This window comes from Hoplias malabaricus, chromosome 8 (assembly GCF_029633855.1).
Source record: "Hoplias malabaricus isolate fHopMal1 chromosome 8, fHopMal1.hap1, whole genome shotgun sequence".
NCBI classification, from domain to species: domain Eukaryota; kingdom Metazoa; phylum Chordata; class Actinopteri; order Characiformes; family Erythrinidae; genus Hoplias; species Hoplias malabaricus.
This window is the reverse complement of record NC_089807.1, coordinates 14,277,290-14,298,724: the sequence shown is the minus strand read 5'-3', so window position 1 is coordinate 14,298,724 and position 21,435 is coordinate 14,277,290. Positions and strand designations below refer to the sequence as shown.

Sequence of the window (21,435 nt, the reverse complement as noted above, 5' to 3'; positions counted from 1 at the left end):
ATTTCTGTCTAAGATCTTAGAAAAAGCTGTGGCCCAACAACTTAGTTCATATCTACATAAGAATCATATATATGAAAAATTCCAATCTGGATTCAGGCAACATCATAGTACAGAGACAGCTCTAGTCAAGATAACAAATGATCTTCTTCTTGCCTCTGATCAAGGCCACGTATCCCTGTTGGTGCTTCTTGACCTAAGCGCAGCCTTCGATACAACAGACCACAATATTCTCATAGAAAGGTTAGAAAACATGGTTGGAATCACAGGGACAGCCCTATTATGGTTTAAATCTTACTTAACGGAACGTTATCAATTCGTAAAAGTAAACAATCTAAATTCAAATTATTCTAAAGTAAGATTTGGAATTCCACAAGGCTCTATTTTAGGACCATTATTATTTACATTATACATGTTACCGCTAGGCACAGTTATAAGAAACCATGACATTAACTTTCACTGTTACGCAGACGACACACAATTGTATATTTCAGCCAAGCCCGATGACAAACACAGATTAAAGAAAATAGAGGACTGTGTAAAAGACGTGAAAGGCTGGATGTTGCATAATTTCCTCCTCCTAAACAGCAACAAAACAGAGGTCCTGCTTTTGGGTCCAAAAGTGACAAGAAATAAATTATCAGACTTAATTTTAAATCTAGCTAACTTTCCAGTTAAACCTGGTTCAGCAGCAAAAAATCTTGGTGTCATAATTGACCCGGATTTATCATTTGATCAACACATAGGTAGTATCACTAGGACAGCTTTTTTACATCTTCGCAATATTGCTAAGATTAGAAATGCCATATCCCTCCAGGACGCAGAAACATTAGTACATGCCTTTATTACTTCAAGGCTTGACTACTGTAACGCACTACTGTCAGGATGCACCAGCAGCAATTTAAGAAAACTTCAACTAGTTCAAAATGCTGCAGCTAGGGTCCTCACTAAAACTAGAAAATTTGAACATATCAGCCCAGTTTTATCATCACTTCATTGGCTGCCTGTTAAATTCCGCATTGACTACAAACTTTTGTTATTAACATATAAAGCTCTACATGGGCTTGCTCCTGAATATCTTCAAGATACAATTTCCTATTATGAGCCCCCACGTTCACTCAGATCACAGAATACTGGATTTTTAAATGTTCCCAGAATTCAGAAGGCCTCAGCTGGGGGAAGAGCCTTTTCTTATAAAGCCCCCCAACTCTGGAATGATCTTCCAGAAAATGTTCGGGACTCAGACACAGTCGCAATCTTCAAATGTAGGCTAAAAACTCATTTGTTTAGTTTATCATTTGGTAGCTAATGCTCCCCCATAGATAAAGGCGGCAGATCCGGGGGGTCCATGGACACAGGGAATTATAGTAAACTGAGACGCTGGTGCTGTCGTCCCGCCGCTTCTCGCGATCACTCAGGTTTGTTGACGGTGGAGCGGAGGGATGCCAGTGTTTCAGGATGCTCCCGTGTCTGTGTGTCCTCCTGGTTCTCTCCTTTTAGTTAATGCTGTCATAGTCAGATCTGCCGGAGTCATTAGCCACACTCTGGAAATTTTCATATTTTCTACTTTACAAACACAAAACAGTTCAAAACTAATTCCATCCCTTTACATCTTTCCGAGTAAACGACTGCCCACCTGTCTGTCTGGACACTGATGGATGACTGTCGAGATCCTCCTCCACGCTTCAGACCAGCTGCCCACGCTCCAGCAACCACCAAGTGCCTTGAAGCTGTCCCTACACTGAAGTTCTCATGGACTACTAACTATCATCACCAGTAGATTGACCAGAGGAGGATGGGTCACCCCTTGTGAGCCTTGGTTCCTCCCAAGGTTTCTTCCTCAGCTGGGGGAGTTTTTCCTTGCCACTGTCGCCCCTGGCTTGCTCACTTGAGGGTTTTACATTTGTCTTTACATTTCATGTCAAATCTTGTCTTACTGGAATTCTGTGAAGCTGCTTTGTGACAACATCAGTTGTGAAAAGCGCTATATAAATAAATTTGATTTGATTTGATTTGATTTGTTTTGTATTCATTAAAAAAAACACTGAGGAAATATGAGTTATAATTACAAACTCAAAAGACAGGTCTTATAAAGGGGACATGTTATGATAAACTCACTTTTTCAGTGCTTATTAGCATATATTAACCTTGAGTGGTTACAACACCCAAACCATGAAATAAGACTCAGTCAGTGGTCAGCCTAAGTCAGAAAACATGGAATAAAACAAATCATTCTGATACATCATTTCCTATGTCAAGTGCAGGCTCATTAGAATTATACTGGCCCCCATTAGAGCATAACCAAATGCAGTGTCAGACCCCTGTTAATATGAGCAAAGGCAGGGCTAAACTGTGTAAAACAGACATGACCAGAGCAGAGAAATGATAAAGCCAAGGAAAAATGAGAGGAAATGCACAAACCTGATGAAAATCAGAACAGAGAAGGTAAAGAAGCAGAGTAAAACAGTGAGTAATAAGAGCTTCTGTGTGCCTCGTTTGTTGTTGCTTTGCACATAAGCTGTGGTGATGCACAAGCGCCGGATTAGAATTGTGCTGTGGTGTTTGATCTTTGTGTTATTTTGACCAAAGCATTTCATAGACGTAATTAAGACCCCTGGAAACTGCGGTAACCGATGAAAAAAGTGGATAATATTTCACCTTTAAAGTTACTCATATGATCACTTTCAGTTGACACAAATGTTACAGTTAGGGTTTTGGTTTATCTGGGATAGTAAGATATCTGAGATACAGAGATACAGCAACATATACAAACTATAACATATACATTTGTGTGTTTATTAAAAGACATTGTAAACATGTCCTAAATTGTTCCACCAAATTAAATTAATTCCTTCAAATTTGTTCATTATATCATTCAAATTTAAACAAAAAAAAACATCAGAGAATTTTGATGTGAAATCAGCATTCTTTAAAAAAAACATACCGTCATATTGTCTGACTCATTATACAGAAAATAGAATAGAGAAGCATCGAAAATTCTGTCTTGGTAACATGTATAAACCGCAGCGCAGTCCCAGCACTCAGTCATGTATAAACAATTAAATGCAAATCACAGGAACTGAAATACACTCATGAGCGTGAACTGCACTTGTCAAAGAGCTGAGTCAGACTTCTGTCAATTAGTGGCAGAAAATACATTCAGCTCTGTTCTCATGCCAACACACCCACGTTACTTACACAAGTGCATTACAAATACCCATAAACAGCCATTACTCTATTTAAATGCCACTGTATATCATGTCACAGCTACACCCGGCTGTGTGCATAATAAATTACCTATCCAAAAGTTTGCAGATACCCCGGGTAATGAGTGAATTTGTCTACAACGTAATTTTTTGTAATAAATGTAATAAAAACAAGAATCTATCATTTTTATTTCATCCCCTTGAACCTTGAATATTTAACTGAAAAAATTCAGAAAAAACTGACCAACTAGAATTTTATTTTGTAAATATTACAAATTTAGAATTTGATGCTTGCAACACAAATGGTAAGAGAGAGGAATGTTGACCCCTGTGTTACATTTCAGTTATACCTTTAATCATTTGTGTAAAGAAGAATTAAATTATTGCAGTTTTACAAGTATTTTTGCCCATTCTTGCTTCATACAAGACTTCAGCTGCTCAACAGTGCCTTGTCCCTGATGTTTAATTCCTTCTCGATGTGCCAAAGGAAACAGTTCTGGACCAGTAATTCTGTGTCTATAAAGGCCTGTTGTTGTAGCACATACGAAATGAAGCCTGGCATAATAAAAATTGGTGATCCACAAAAAGCAAGTCTCTAAAATCCCAATGTACCACTCATGTCCAATGATACTTTCACACATATGAAATTCATCCATGTTGTGGGCAGTGACGCACACGCACACCAGGACAGATGTTAGCTTTTGCACCTACTACTGATATCAATCTGGATGTTCCCTTCAGACATTTGCACAGACAGCTCACTGTCTGCTTTTCATTAAAAAAAAACCCGGACTCATGAGACCCCAGCAAACATTTGCACTGTGTTTCTGACTATTAGTGATGAGCGTGTGCCAAGAAATTCAATGGTATTTCTGCATAAAACAGATTTCCCCTTTTGCATTTTTAATGCAGTGGTGGACTGTCAAGTGTCAGTGGTGTCAGGAAGAACTGACAAGCACTGTCCAAGCAGATTTATTTATAACTGCAACAGCTCAGGTTCTCCTGCAATTTTCTCAGTGTAGAGTAGATTATACACCTAAAACTTTACACTGAAAATGTTTTTTTTATTCTATTCTATTGAAAATATTGACACAATGTGGTAAGCCACAATCCATCTTTGCCTGCTGAGGCTAATCTTCGTTGGATGCTTCTACAGTACATTTTATTTTTAACTGTTTCCTATAGAATGTTTTAATGTAACTTAAATATTTTGTACACTTTTGACTCAAATTTTGCCTGTCCCAAATGTTTCAGGCATCAGCATAATAATAATAATAATAATAATAAAAAAGGCAAACAAGTTGGTCAGTGAAAACTTTGGAAACATCTTCTTTATAAGATCCATTTTACACTCATAACTTGTATGATCTCCATAGAAAAGCGTTGACCTATAGAAATCTGGAGCAGCTGCACATGAGCCCACGATCACCACGTTTAATGTCAGGCATTAGCTAGAGAGGCATAAAGCCCCACACTCAATGAAATCCTTACAGTAGTGTTCTGATATCTAGTGTACAGCCTTCTCAGTAGAATACAGGGGACAAGCAATCTATTGATCTATTAATACCATTAATTTGCAAAGAAACTGTGGACAAGCAAACCATGTGAACGTTAGCCATCAGCGTATGCTGAACTGACCTGTGTGAATACCACTATGAGGTTGTAATTTGGCCCCTGACCACTAGATGGAATCAAAGGAAAAGGCCTGTATTGCGAGAATGACATCATCCCTATTCTCAGACCTGCACATCACACAAAAGCAGAACTTGAAAGTAAAACTGAGATACAGAAATAGTAGAAACTATTTTATGTTCACCAAAACATACTAAATAGGTCACCAAGAGAAATTATAGTGAAACCTGAAGGGAGATTCCACCAATTCCAAAAATTCCTTCATTAAATCATTAAGACATAAATATAAAGAAGAAGACAAAGACAAAGCAGAAGCAGAAGAAGGAGGAGAAGAAGAAGAAGAAGAAGAAGAAGAAGAAGAAGAAGTAGGATAAGAAGAAGTTGAATAATAATAATAAAAAAAAAACACCTTTATTGATCTTTAGCGAAATTGCTTCTCTGCATTTGACCCATCCGTGGTAGTGAGCACACAAACACACACTAGTGAGCAATTCTTCCCAAACACTAGGGGCAGTGAACACACACATTGAACACAGTGAACTTCAGTATTTTGGAGAAACTTCACAGCTGGTCACAGCACTGATGACATAAAACAGGCATTCAAATAACCAAATGCCTCAGTTATTTCAGAAAATAGTTCCAAACACATTTACTACAGCGTGAGATGACATTGTTTAGCCTAAAAAGTCATAATCTCCATTCAAGTTAAGAGTGATTTGGTAAATATAGAAAAACATCATCAAAAACAAACTTTTTTTCAGGTTTCCCGCTGTTTTTTTTTTTTAAATCACACCCCATTAAAACTAGTAGGTTTCGTAATAAATATGTTCACTGGTCATTTTGAATAATAAACACAATGTCTATATCTTGTAAACATCTCAGCACCACTGTAATATGGTTCCTCTATAATGCTCCATTTCACATTGAACCACTCTTATCGACTTACCATTTTAATTGCCTCAATAATTTAATTATGATGCTATTTTAAACAAAGTTAAAAACAATTCTTCTTTAATATACTCTTCAGCTTCAGATATCTACAGCACATCATCAGAAAGCTTAGAAGGTGGTATTTCTGAAGTCCTTGCAATTCTTGCCCCAAATTTATCATGTATTATTTAATATTTGTTGGACAGAGACACCCTCTGATCACACTTCCTTTATTATCACTGTGTTCTAACAGCTGGCGGCTTGCACCCCACGCAATAAGCGACTGCTTAAGAATCTAGAGGTCACTGAAAAATCTGGCTATCATCAGCTAGTGATGGGGCAGTGTGAGATGACTCACATATGGAACATATGGCTCCCTGAGGACACTACATCCTGACACTGACTCTGCCCTGCCCTGTCTGTGTGTATGGGGCGTGGATTAAAATTGGCAGGGATTTTCAGCCCTACACCATACAGTTCACATCTTTCTTGTAATGCTAACAATCAGGAGCCTGCGATTATGTAGATGGCCAGATCCTCAAAAACTGTGTTGGTCCTACCAACAGTAACGATGATATACACAGCTCGTTGTTCAAAGTTCACCACATTATATTTAAAGGAACAAGTAAACCAATGCATAGCACAACAACAAACGTATACATAAAAATGTATCAAATTATAGGCACTATATGATTTGAATTTTTAAATATCTTTGAACATACTCTTACAATATTCAACACCAATATGTTTGCGTTGTCTGCAGTGTTCAGAGGCAGACAAAAAACATACACGATAGAGAGGTTTACGCTTCTTCACACATTGCACACATTTTGGACATTGTTAACCTGGCCTATTTATTAAAGTGTCTAGAAGTGTTCATTTTACAGCCTAAGATCCATTCAGTTTCTGAAATAGTGCAAACATGAAAGACACAAAAGAGAAAGCAGTGCACTGCATCAACCTAATTAACATTTGAGCAGTTCGCAGTGGGTGTTGATGCATGGTCATGAACACTGCCCATCTGGGTCAACACTTCTACTGTTCACACAACTGACTGGCCTCACATCTCTCTGCAGCAGCAGTGAGCAGCTAACCCCTGAGGTTTATCACTCTTTGCTCCCACCAGAGCAAAGACAGACTTGATATATTCCCTGAACATCAGCATGGAGTTCTACCCATTTCAGAGAGCCATGTCTGTAGTTCAGCCTTGGGCCCAAACCCCACCAGTTTCCCAGTACACATGCATGAATTGTGCATCCTCAGTGGACAATGTGTTTACTATGACAGCCAGCATTTTTTCTTTTGTGATGGAAGGTCATGGCTGTAGACTGTTTAGAAGAAGGAGGCCAGGGCTGTGATGTGCATTTTTAACATTCCAGTGGTGGAGAGCACTAAACAATGTCAAGTCTCTATTTGCCCATCCTTTAATATATGATGCACTGTTGGGTATAACAGATCTGCACATTGAGGTTTTAATCTTTGGATCAGAAACAAATATTTACTGCATGCTGTTGGGAGACTTCATGACAATGTTGAGGACAGATTAAAACAGATTGAAATTGAAAACGGCAATCACATGGTATAGATATGACAGTAATATCATAATATTGTCTATCCCTTTTAATGACCCTTTAACTCTATAGAGTATGTATGTGTATGTACACTTCAGCAGTTACAAAATAATCTGTAGTAACTAGAATGGTCCCCTCTCTCCACTGCCACTAAATGTACTGCTAAATAATGTGGGCAACTTTTAGCTGAAAGGCAGAAAGCAGATAGGTGCAATTAATGTTCTCCCTTAGTTGAAATATTTTCAGTTGTCTAATGGTTTTATGTTAGCAGCCAGATGAAAGAAACTGAGTAAAAAAAAATGTATTCAACCTGTGAAGGCTTACAACAAAGATTTTGCTGACAAAGGATCCCAAAAACTAACATGTGCAACTCATTCGTTACACAACTCTAAAGTCATATACCTAGTGTAAGACAACATAGAGTGTTTTAAGAGGAAACCAGTAGCTTCCAAAAGCCCCCCACCAAACACACAAACACACAGAGGGTGGTAGAGAGAGACCTGAGGCAGAGGGTGTGGTTTGGCCAGTGGTGAGAGTGGACTGGGAGGCCATCCAGCACTCTGGGCCTGAGGCTTAAAGATGAAAAGCATTATCTTAGATGCAGCTCACCGCAGACACACAGGCTTTGAAGAGGTGGAACTCTGTCTTTGCGTCCTCACACTCCGGAGACTTCCAGATGAGAAATGGGAATCTAGATCAAAACAGTGATTTGGAAGGGAGTGATTTTAATTTCCTCAAGTCTTTATCAAACTCCTGCAGCCTTTGAGAGAACCGAACATGTTGAAATTAATCAAAAGCTCAAAGTTATCTATAGATACAGTCTGTGAATGTATGTTGTGTGTGTGTGTTGTGGGGGGCTGGATTGGAGTGCCTGGTGTTTTAATTATAAAGCAGTCTATCTGAGCTATTGACCTGCTGAAGAGTCAGTTTTGTGCTTGCAATACGCTACATCATAGTGCCAAAAATACAGAAATTAAAGGACATTATGAGTGTAATATATTTTATTAATATGACATGTACATTTAAATCAAGTCATTTCATTGTACATGTCAGTATATCCATTTGGGGCCAATATTTTCAGCTGATTAATAGTGGTTTGAGAAGTGAATATGAAACTGCAGAGGGGGGAAAAAAGAGAAGTTGGGCTAGAAATCTGGGCAGCTTCTGTTTCATGTAGGAGTTGAGGAGAAAAAGGTAGGAGGAGGAGGTAGTGAGGTGCAAAAATTTTCTCACAGAGGACAGAGAGTGAAGAGGGCGGGAAATTAGGTAGGAGGAAGCCGTTTTAGCCGTGCTATTTGCTAACTCCAGAATTTCTCCCTGATATGAAGGAACAGATATCTTCTTTTTTTTATTATTTCTCTGAGCTGAGCTTCAGCATCTGAATGTTTGAGGTTTCCTCCTTACAACTCCAGAAGCAGGCAGATGGATACTGCTTTGCAGTCAGAAATACCCTCTCCCTCTCTCTTTCCACTCACATTACATCAGCTGGCCACTCCTGACTCGCCTGTATGGCAACCATCAAAGTCGCCTGTGTAGCACTGCCTGCAGGTCTCTCTCTCTCTCTCTCTCTCTCTCTCTCTCTCTCTCTCTCTCACACACACACACACACAAACACACACACATTCATAGGTTTGGTTTATATTGAAACATGAAGTGCTACACAGCGATCTACATGAAATGGCAGCAGGTTTAGTGTTAGGATTAAACCAAGGCAATAAACAATATAATATATTAAGCAAAATATATGAATCAGATAAAACCTATTCTAGAGTCATTGTAGGGTAAACAATTTAAAATCTTGGAACGATTTCCTATTTTTGAGTTTTGAGAAGGAATTTGTGATTTATAATAGTTCTAAGCTAAACGAATACAAAAATAAATAAATAAATAAATAGTGAACAGTCTGATGTGCATGGACCAGAACCAGAACCAGACGAAGCGTGGTCTGCACTATCCTGATTGGCTAAACACAATGCGGAAGAAAAGAGAGCAGACCACACCTCAGCTGGTTCTGATTTGTGTGCATCAGATTATTTATGCTGTGGTACTCAGACAACATTCTAACCTTCTGATTACACTTCCTGTTTAAAACACTTATTGGTGTGTGTGTGGGTGTGTGTGTGTGTGGGGGGGGGGGGGTTCCCAAGAATAAAGTTTTAGGTTTCTGTTGTGTTTTATTAGTGCATGTTAAAAAAAATCCTTTATCTACTTAACACTTTATCTACAGTTAAAGAGTAAAGTTTTGCTAACTGTCCTGTCTGTGTTGATATATAGGGGAACTGCCCAATTGGAGATGATCTGCTACAACAAACATGAGACAAGTAAAGATATTACTGAGATTAATAAATCCACTCTGATGAAGCTCAGTTTGTCCACATTTATGCCTAGTGTTAAAGGCTATGTGCTTGTTGTCAAAAGGAAAAGCTACAGTTTAGAGTCAAAAATTAGCAAATAAAACAAAGCTCACTAATTGTGATTTCACAAAATGATTCAATAAATCTTGATTCATCATATTAATCAACTGATATGCTTAGTTTTAAATAAAAAAGAGCTAACTATAATAGACGTTCTCAGTTCCTGGTTTGCCATATTAGACAGAAAACCAGTTAAAAGGTGGAATTCCCCAGAATTCTCAGTGGTTTTGTTGGATTTGCTTAATCAGCTCATTTTCACTTGTTACTAGTTATTGTTGAAAAAATTAATCTGGCTAACTTTTTTTTTTTTTTCATTTTTCATGCTGAAAGTGTGTTCTGTACATTGCAAATATGGGTGGCCTGTCTCTGTTAGAAGCACACATATCTAATGGAATCCCCTGAAAAGGATGGCTCTGCTCGTTTTGTTTTGAAGACAGTTGTTTGTTACTAATGAAGTAGTCCATTAATGAGTGTTCTTTAATACCATTGTTCATGTGGTGCTACCAGTGAGTGTGTTTACGTGGGGCACAGAAGTTAATATAGCTTAAATGATTTGAGTAAACAGCTGCATACCCAGTACATGTTTGTTAAATAGTGGTGCACAGTTCACTTAATGTAATATATTGCCACAAAATTAAGTGGCAGTCACTCATGTAAATTACAGTGTAGCTATATGGCAAATGATGCAGAATATAACAGATATTTAGTTTAGTGTAATGTAAGCACAGGTTAGCCAGCTCCTATTCAGGGAGGCATGGAAAGGTAAGAATCACTAAGATGTGTTAAAATTCTCTCCATGAACCCAATCAGAATATTTCTGATAATTTCTACAGTGAATTTCCCCTGGATCCAGACATTATAATGTGTCTAGTCACAGAGTGACTAGTGTGTGGTTTACACATAACACAGTGAACCTAGCTCAGAAGAGACTTCAGACATTTTCAAACCCATCAGCAGTGGATAAACAGGCAATAAACAAAAAGATGTTACAAAGAATCAGAAATTATAAGTTTATTAATCTGTGTTTGTAAATCTGCTTGAGCATATCATAAAGCAATTTTCTGGTGTTGAAATTTCAAACTTCACTTTTATCCATTTTCAATGAAAGTGTTGCCAAACATTAAAGACTCATTTGAATACATCCAAGTCAAAGAATCTTATTTGGTACTAAACAGAGATCTATTTGTAAAAACAACTATATATATAAAATATTAATATATATAGAATAAACATACCAGAATATATATTAAAATATATACTATAAAATATTTTAACAACTGCAGGCATGTCTGTGGTAATTTACACATGCATGATGGTATATAGAGGACATAAACATCCATAATTTTTTTTAAATTTTCCAGAGCAAAAAATGTCAGCTCTCCTGTGTTAATTTACAAAACTGAGCAGTGCAAAATACAGCAGCAGATTTTAGACACCAAACAAGTCTGGGGTGATTGACTATCTTTGCATACATTTGTTTTATGGAAGTGTGAAAATAGCACAGAAAGATTAGAATTTGTCTGGGTTTGTTTCTTTCTTTGTTTTTTTATTTTTTAAATTCTGCTTTGAAAGGCTTCCCTTTTCTGTTGTGGTCATTAGATATTCAGACAATAAACATGCAAACTCAGCAGAGCTTCACTTCTGCATCATGATTGTCAGGTTACCTCAGAAAACCACACTCTAACAGCTCTGATAACATTCAGAAAGTTGCCGCAGGAAAAAGTCGTAACTCTAGCACCTACACAGCAATTAATTTATCTCCAATATGTTTCCAACTCCCTAGCAGTGGCTCCAGGCTCTGTACTTTACTTTACTTTAAAGAGTACTGATGCTCCTTACTTGGCGTACATAGAACTTACTGAGATTAAGTACGTTAGAAGCATATTACAGCAACAATGCTATAAGACACGGAGGAGAACAACGTATCCTTGCAGTTCCGTAAATGAGGAACTAAAGTGAGGGCCTGGTAGTTGGTCATTTAATGGTTAAAAGCTTAAAACATTGGCTCAGAAAGAGTCAGAAAGAGAGTAGTGAACAGAATCATTGCAATTCTGAATATCACTTTAACAGCACAGACACCAGTAATTAGTAAATATTGTTATCAGAACGATAATGGCACTGAAACACCAATGCATTACTTCAAATATTCAAATATATACATGGTTTCTATGTGATCATTCTATGTGAACACATTTTCCTGTTACCTAAAAAGTGTAAGGACACATGAGATATTCTTGATGTCCAAAGTTTGCTTCTTAGGTTGGTTCCATTCTGAAGTTAACAGTACGCCATACAGTCTTAGAAACTACCAAATCCTACAAATTTAAGCTCATTTGTAAAATAATATTTTGCATAATATCATCTGTCAGCTTCCAGTACTTGTTAGCCACATTAGCTTTGTGAAATTTAGCCTTGTTACAGTAAATTGAAAGAAACAAAATTAAGTAAATAAAGTGCATTCACACTTTTCAGAGTGGGTGCATGTCAGTAAATAGGAAGGAAAGGGTTAAAGTGGCAGTGCCAGATCAGAGAGCAGCAGAAATGCAGAAACACCTTTCAGCATACTTCATGTCAAATTACAGGGGCACATTCATGCAAGACTGTCTCCCTTACAGCCCTTGTGCTTCTTACAACACGATCCAAAAATACATGTAAAATGGCTCACACAGTGAAGCCGCAGCTTCCTGGATTCTTTTCATGCATATTGCCGGTCCAGATGTTCCAGCCTTTTACCACCAGCAGCTCTTCCCAGAGCTAAGTGGCTTCCAGCTGAATGAGCAACACCAACTCCAACAAGCTATAAAACCTCCCAAATCCCAGCAAAGTGCTGTGTTTTCACAATTGAAGAAGATTTGGCTCGTGGAGCAGTCTGCTCTTTCTTGAACAAGTGTCTACAGAGGAGAGATCCAGGTGGAGAAGCTTGAATAAAGAAAGCGCAGTGCTTACCCTTGGGCTGAGCAGCGTGGTGCTCCTGCAGCCTGCAGCAGCTGAGCCCCATGTCGGAACACAGCTGCTACACAAAAGCCATGCCACTTCCACCCATGACCTGCCCGGAAGGTGAATCCTCTACACAGGTATGTGCCAGGGGCACTTGATCACAGGAGAGAGAGAGAGAGAGAGAGAGAGAGAGAGAGAGAGAGAGAGAGACTCGCAGGAGTGAGAGAGAGAGACAGAGAGACAGACAGAGGGACAGCTAGAATTAGCAAGAGAGAGGGACATAAACAGCAGGAAAGCAAGAGAGAGAAACAGAGAAAAAGAAGGAAATAAAGGAAGAGGGGAGAAAGTAAGGGACACAGAGGAAAAGAAACATTGGAAGAGAGCTACTGGTCTAGATAAAGGAGAGAGAGAGGGGAGAGAGAGGGAGAGGGAGAGAGAGAGAGCGAAAAAGAGAGAGAGAAAGCGCTTTGAGTGAGGGAAGAGAGGAAGAGAGAAACATAGTGAGTCAGGGGAAGAAAGGGGGGAAAAATGTGCACAAGTGCACCAAAGAAGTAGCGTTGCAGCCAGAAAACCTGAAAAACAAGTCTTTCATTTGCTTCATCCATTCATTCATTCAAAAAATAAGTTGTTTTTTCTTTTCTCTTCTTCCTCCCCCACCACCCCCCGCTCCAGTAGACACACACACACACACACACACACACATAGCCCCTCCAGACTGGGAGTGGAGGTTTGGCTTGCCCTCACTCACCCTCATGAGACACACCACCACCAAGCTCATCTTTGCCAAACACTGCGAACATCCCCCAAACACAAACAGACCTAGCTAATCAATCTGTGTGTGTGTGTGTGTGTGTGTGTGTGTTTGTACGGTGCTGAAGAAAACTTCACATGGGGGTGGGTTAACATTTCCACAAGCCTGACGCACGTATCTCTGCATGTCGCCCGGATCTTTCCCCCCATTAAACTCCAGCGCTTATTAATTAAACTAGGCCCCTCTTTGAAGACATTTTTTGGAGACCACACTGCGATTGTGTGTTACACAGATGCTTTTATAGCACAGCACTGGAATGGAGTGTAAGTGTTTGTGTGTATGCTAGCTCACAATGTAGAGTAAATCACTGGTTAAACAGCAGACATGAGGCTTCTTCAAATGACTTGTCAGCCACGAGCACATGCTCAGTGCAGACCTCCACTGTGCAGCCCCACTCCAGTCACTGCTCCTGCTTTTGTGTCATGAACAGGCTTAAATAGAGCCATTGTTCAAGTGTCCGACATCTAGTGCAAGCCAAGTAAAAAGAGCAGGACATTTAAACATCAAGCAATTGTGAACTAAAAGGCTAAACGTGGCTGTTTCCAGCTTTTCAGTCCCTAGTTTTCATTTTGCATTACTGTCTGTATGGAATAGCCTCAGCAGCTTAACCAAATAAGCTACTGATCCATTCCAGTGCTATAATAAACATCAGTGAGGAAGGGAAGTGGAGCTCCTCTGTGCAAAATTCCATGTTCACTCACTGGAAACAAACAAAAGGAAAAAAAAAGACAGATTAAAAATAAGGTACTGTCAAAATTAAATAAGTTTATCACGTAAAGTTGTAAATGTATGTATATCACATCTGTAGCTTGCATGTGAATATGCCAACTTAAAACATATATATGGGTTTACCTATTACAACATCTCTTAATTCCTTATAATAAAGCCCAAATATGATTGACATTATCTCTGTTCTTATGGACTGAACTATACTTCACCTCATTCAAAAAGCATTTTGAATTCTTAAATATTAAGGAGTGTATCTCAGCTATCATAGGTTTAGATCAAATATTGGAATTTTTGAATAAAATAGGATCTGTGATTTGTTAATTTTTGTGAATCTTTAAAATACAAAGAAAATACTTCTAATGTTTTCAGTGAACAACTTATACTGCATTTTGTAAATATGAAGAATATTGAATATGGATTTGGGATATGTTGCAACAGGAGCAAAATAATGTTATGTTTATAGAAAATTCATTATTTCAAACATTCAACTTTAAGCAAGTAAATATACATGGTATAAAATGAGCATTCACCAAAGGCTCAGCCGTTCCAAGCCAAGACTGGAGAATGCGATACATGAATTCTACATAGAAATCTGTCAGCTTGTTTTTGGGAATAACGAAAAAGCCAATATCAATCCTGCTATGAGGGGTGCATCAGAGCCCAGGCCATTTGCATATGTGTTGGTACCACTGATGTGGAGGGGTATATTGGGATGACGATGACCATCTCATTCTGCATGTGCTACAACAGTTTTGCTTGACTGACACAAAGTATGTGAGCTTGACTCACCCGCCTGCAGTCCACATACCTGTATTATGGCACATTAACAATATTATGTTATCAATATTCTTCTTATTTATTAATATTTTACGCATGCACTTTAGTGTCATTTTGCACCCTGTCTATAATTGCACAATACTACAATTTTTTGCACTTTATCTGTTATTGGACAATGCTGCCATTTTTGCCATTACCACTTCTGGTAGACGCTAACTGTATTTTGTTGTCTTGAACCTGTACAGAGCAATGAAGATAAAGTGTGTTCCATCCATCCATCCATCCATCCATCTATCTATATTGGCATTTTATAATTTTGACTCTCACCTTAGTAAAAATCCAGAAATGCACACTGAATTTTCAAGAGGCTGTTTATTAGCATCGATCTGTGATTTTGTAAGTACATAACACAATGTAATTATGTTGATCAACATTAAAATACAGATGTGTCAATCAACTAGACCTTCAAATTTCAAAATGATTTAAAGTGGTGAATAAAGGTTTGTTTAATATACACTTTGTCATGTGTAATACAGGTGTAAATGGAATAAAATTAAATGCCTTATAAGAAGCATAACCACATCTGAAATTGCAAAAAACTGTACAGCATATAAGAAAATGTATTTTCTTCTGAGACTGCAGTCCATCTAAATATAACAGGGAACAATCCTCATTCTCAACCCAGACCCCACATTTAACACTCTGGAGACATATTTGTTTAGACTTTCTATTTGCCTTGCCTTTTACTGCATCAAAGCCCTTTATGGGAGGAGAACACAGACAAGAGCTCATCTGGCCTTAGATAATCCGGGATAAAAGACCACCACGAAGCACAGGATCCCCACTGCGTCCATCTCAAGACACAGCTCACTGTATGCTATGACACAGCACTTGGCTGCGTGAGTGCAATTTTATAGCAAGACATGACTTCTTGAAATAATGAAGTGTAAGGCTCAGCAAATTCATGTCATTATGAGAGATTTTCCTCACTCAACATAAATGACTCTTACAGACAAGCCTCCACTTTGTGTTTGGATGCAGACAGCTAAGTATAAAAGAATGGACTTAGAACCAACACTGTGCTGCAGTGACTGCAAACCAGGTCAAATGATTTGGTAACTGGTTTTGAGCAGTTATCATAAGTCTATATGGCACTTACATAAGCTTCTCATAGCCCTCCACAAGCTGCGTAAACCTACATAAATATTTATAAATGCTGACTCTAGCTATTCTGTTACCTAAGATTTATATGTGTGTCATAAACCTAAGAATTAGAGTACAATCAAAGCAACCATCAAGGTAAGTGTTCAGTAATTGTCATTGAAGGTGGGAATATTTCTTAACATATCTTGCTGATTACGATTATTCATTTATAAAGTTTATTTATTTGTAAGACTTTTCAAACTCTGTACTTTATATTTTCATGTATATGAAAATTTATGTTCAGTGATGGATTTATGGACGACAAGTGGGTGTGGTTTTAATGAACATACTTAATCTAAAAACAATAAGGAAAATACTGTGTAGGATTCTTCTTATGCTAAACCGTGATTAGATTACCTAGGCTGATTCTAGTTTATCACTGGAATTGGACTACAAATTTTTATTTTGGTGACTTAATCTGAACTTTTAATGTAATTAAAATATTAATAGTAAACCTAGATGATGTTAAACAACAACATTAATTCACATAAAATGGATTCTTGTTGATTAGAGGACTGCATCCCCTCAAATCGAGTCCTACTTAGATATAGAACCAGAATGTTAAATTTAAAATCTAGTCGATGGCAATCACTCAGAAATCTCATCACTCAGTTATAGGTGTGACCACAACAGAGTAAATAGTAGTAACAGCAATTTTAAGTGTGTATGCTCATAGATGTAGCACCAGCTTGTGATATTTGCTTGGTGTAAATTCCCTCATCAGCAGGTTACGACAAAAAGTAGGGGAACTTTACATCAATCCACTTGTTGCTAGGCACAGAAATAAAGTATCCCAATAAACTGGCAAAACACTGCATGTTTTGACACACCATGGCAAGAGACCTGTAGATCTGCATGCAAAGCAAAGCTAAATAAGAGCACTGTGACCAGTTCAGACCTGAGAAAATGACACAATAATGACAGTATACACTGTAGTAATATACAGTAAAATAGCTACAGTCAAATAGGTATGTGTGTAAAAGGTTATATCAGACAGGACAGTTGTCACAAACAGAACTGAATGCAGAACAGAACTTTCTATGACCATGAATAAATTCTAAAACTATTTAGCCTTAACCAACAGTTTTAAAACATTTCTTAGTTTTATCAGCATACCATTCCCACTGGAATCAGTAGCACCCTTGACAAAGATGTGTGACAAGACTATGTAACAATGAGATGCCTTTTTTTGTTTATTTGATCCTACACTGAAAATGTGAAAGAAATCAAAATTTTCCATGAGCTTAAAGTATTTTAAATAAGCCCTATGTCTAAATAAATAAACAGCTTTCTTTTGTTCAGGACATTGATTGTTCCTACATGAAAATCAAAGGGGTAAAACTTTCAGAGATGTCACAAAGATCAGCCCATTGCAGAACTGACTGAAAATACTCAGGTTAAGTATAGGTCATAAAATGAATCTTAAAACTATCAGATGTATGAACTCACATTTGTGACCAAAAGATAAGATTTTCCTATTATTTACCAACGTGAAAGTACATATAAAAGCTAGGTTTAATGGTTACAATGTAACTAGTTCCTCTAATCCCATTTGTTTCATCTGGTGTGTGAAAATTCACATATTTCACAGGTTGATGCAATAAAATACATTGGGATCTCAATTTTTCAATACAAAACAATTAAGCTAAATATATTTGTTATGTAAAAATATGTATATTTTGTGTTTTATAGTCCCCTTTTCTAATAGTTTAGACATAAGCTAATGTGTTAACAATAGCCCCAAATGAATATGCTTCACCATCATGCAAGATTAACTAAATTGCTGTGAATTGACCAAGTACCATGAATGAATATAGCTTGTAAAGGATTCCTTTATTTACATTCAGTGGGCACTGTGTGAAACTGATGAGTCAACCTCTGCGGGGTTTCCCAGGGACCTAAGCAGAGTGTGTTTAAGTGAATGTGGTTCCATGGGAAAGTACTGATGTGCACCTGTAGCTAGAGCACGTGGGATGATAGTGAATTGTTTATTTTGCCTCGTTGTTTCTCTTTTTTCTGGTCTGGTATGTCAGTGAAGTATCACAACATATGATATCACATTACACTAGTTTGTGCAAAGTACCTAAAGGACAGTGAATGATATTAGAATCATAATGGAACATAAGGTCTACTAGTTGGTCCATTGTGAATAATAACTCTCAGATTTATTAGAGGGAAGCTTTAGATTTTGCTACAGCCACACAGCCAAAACTGTCCTTCAGACAGGGTTTACCTTCTGCCAGAGGAATCCTTGTGCCCTCTAGTGAAAAGCAGCAGTAATGAGGAAATGGTCTGTCATCTGCTACAACATACATGCCCTTTTCAGGACACTGCCCTGACTGTGAGCTTCGTTCCCCTGAATCCTCCTTGCTTGTATGAAAGGTGAACTGAAGAGTTATCAGAGAGCAATTGAAACAGCACAAATTGCTTCTAACCTGCTTCATGTTAACTCACCTGGAACTATTTCAAAAAGATGCCGACCAGGTTCGTCGGGATTGGCCGTCAGCTCATTGACTTGGCAGCCATGTAATGGGATACAGCCCTAGAAAAAAACAGACAAAATAGAGGGCATATGTACCAGCTCAAGGAGAAAATGTGAGTGTAAATGGCTGCATCCTTCCCTCCCCTTTAAAATGGAGTTTTATCTATTCAATTATTTGTGGAATTAATAGTTATTCTCTGGGGATTATTACAGATTAGTTCTCCATCAAGACATTGTAAATGGAAAATTGATTTTTGGTGGTAATTACTAAATGAGCTACCCTATGGGCATAAGCGGCTGATAAAAGGCAGTGGGAACGCGTCTCACCATGTTATACGCGAGGCTCTATTTTACGCTGTAATCAGCATTGCTGAGTCATGCACAATTAGACAAAACCACTTTCACATTATAAATTATGCACCTCCAGCTCTGAACTCATCTTCAGAATTGAGGCCTTTACATAGCTGCACCAACGGCCATAGAGGCATGTGGCAAAATCTGCTTACTACACCACATTGCTTCTTTAATATCTAACTGCAGCTAAATGAAATTTCATCATGTATGCACCGATAAGGCTAGAATACTGAATTATCCATTTAACCTCTGGGCATAGTTCTGCGGTAGAGAATGAGTTTGATTAGAGGTTAGAGGGAGCTGGCTCACTTAAGCATTGCATGCAGTTGAAGCTCTAGAGGAGAGAGAGCTTGGAGATGATGAAGAAAATGCATCAGGTCAGCTCAGAGACATGCTGTTTCATCCCCTCTGTCTGCAGCATTACTCCTCTGTAGTTCAGAGGTCATTTGTGCTGCAATGGCTAAGCACAGTGACTTACGACGTCGTCGACCAAGAGGGCAGGCTGTTACCAAATTAGCTTGTCAGGCAAAGAACGTGTGGCTTCTCCGCCAGCACAGTACAGGCAATGAAAGACATAGTAATGCCCCTGACAATATTAACAGCACATCATTTACATCCAGCTTTTGAAAATACATCAGGACTAAGTAACACAGGCGATAAACAAAGCATTAACTAGAGCTCTCAGTAAATTTAAACTGATAGTGATCAGTGCATATCTGGCTAGAAGCTATAAGGGACACAGTTTTGTCCTTCAGCCAAGCTCTTCTCATCAATGAGCAGTGTACATTGCTCTGAGAGATGAACAGTAAAAAGCAATAGTTTGTTTTCTCACAGTCAATGTGACACGATGATGTTAAGGAAAACATTGATTTTTCAGGCTAAAGAGCGTGAGCACTCATATGTAAAGTAAGTGGCTAGCAGCCTTCCTGAAGCAGCATATCAGACAAAATCCTCATTTTAATATAGCAGACACCACAAAAAATTGATTTGTGTAGCACATTTTACAACTGATTTTGTCATAAAGCATCTTCACAGAATTCCAGTAAAGACAGAAGTTTAACATGAAATGTAAAAGCCCCCAGGAGAGCAAGCCAGGGGCGAAAGTGGCAAAGAAAAACTCCCTCAAAGTTCTCCTTGATTGCTTCAGTAATTGTAACAGTTTCATCTTGCAATGGGTTAAGAACTTACTCAGAATCATTGGGTACAAGAAAGTAACACACCCTGGACAAGGCTCCAGTCCATCACAGGGCATCACACACTCACCCAGTCACTTATACAGTCACAATTATGGACACTTTTTAATAGCCAATCCATAAACATGTGATTTTGGAATTTTGGTGGGGGGATATTTGAATATCCATCTACAGGTAGAAAAACAAATAATAGCTGTGAACAACTATTATATATAAAGTATATAAAATATACTGTCATAATGTCAGGAAAGAACATAAACATCAATTCAGTCTGCCTTAATAATGCAGTGTTTAATGCATGAACATTTTAACTGGCTTTTTCCGCAGGCTTACTTTCCATTCATCAATAATCAGGTTTCCTCTGATAGCATAATGCCATTTCAACTAGTGCATCGATTGCTTTTTAATTTGGTTAATTAATGATTGTAACAGGGATTCAATTAATGTTTTTTCTTTATTGTTGTCTTGAAATGATACTCACAGTCAGAAAACTAACTACAACGTTTGGTTGGCAAATTTCTGAAATCAAAATAAGGAATGCAGAGGCCGGGGGACCAGTATGCACTTGTAAATTCTTTTCAACTCTAGTAAATCAGATAAATCATTTTGTTGTCAGATATTTATTAAATCAACTGCCATCGGGACTGTTAGTACCTGTCAGTAGCCTTTTTGAACAAAGGCAAAGAATCTGTCCATGCATTTTGCAAATACTGTATTACCAGTTTAAAATAACTGTATTATTTTAAATTGTTAATTAATTACAATAAGGTCTGAAGTTAAAGAATCATACTGGCCTAAAAGATGTGATCAAATTAATTGATTATTTAGGACTCATTTGTCTTACACACTAAAAATAGTTTGTTAATGTTATTATCAATCTGAAACTATCTAATATGATTTTTATGTATAAAGAATAACTTTGATTCAAATATTCATGAATATTCAGGACTCGGGGTTAACATTAGCTCTATCTGAAAGCAGGGCTGTAGTTCCCAGTTTTTTAGCTCTAACCTGTTGCTCTCAGCGCAAAACAACCCCTTGTAGGAGGGGCTGTTACCCCATTGGCTGCAATTGAATGATGGACAGATAACTCTGGCTGCTTGTTGGCTAAATATAGGTGATGACCCAGGTGTTCTCTATTTACGAGCCCTAGAGAATCTGCCTCAAACCATCACCTTAACAATGTGGCCGCAAAAAAT

General features: G+C 37.9%; 1 protein-coding gene across 2 annotated transcripts in view; it reads right to left on the bottom strand.

The window, feature by feature from the left end:
• arhgap22a (Rho GTPase activating protein 22a) overlaps positions 1 to 21,435 on the bottom strand; it is a 43,009-nt gene that overhangs the window by 13,392 nt on the left and 8,182 nt on the right. For both annotated transcript variants that reach the window (XM_066679098.1, XM_066679099.1), the window contains exon 3: positions 18,662 to 18,749. In XM_066679098.1, coding sequence (XP_066535195.1) covers positions 18,662 to 18,749 — 88 coding nt within the window. The remainder of the gene's footprint in view (positions 1 to 18,661; positions 18,750 to 21,435) is intronic.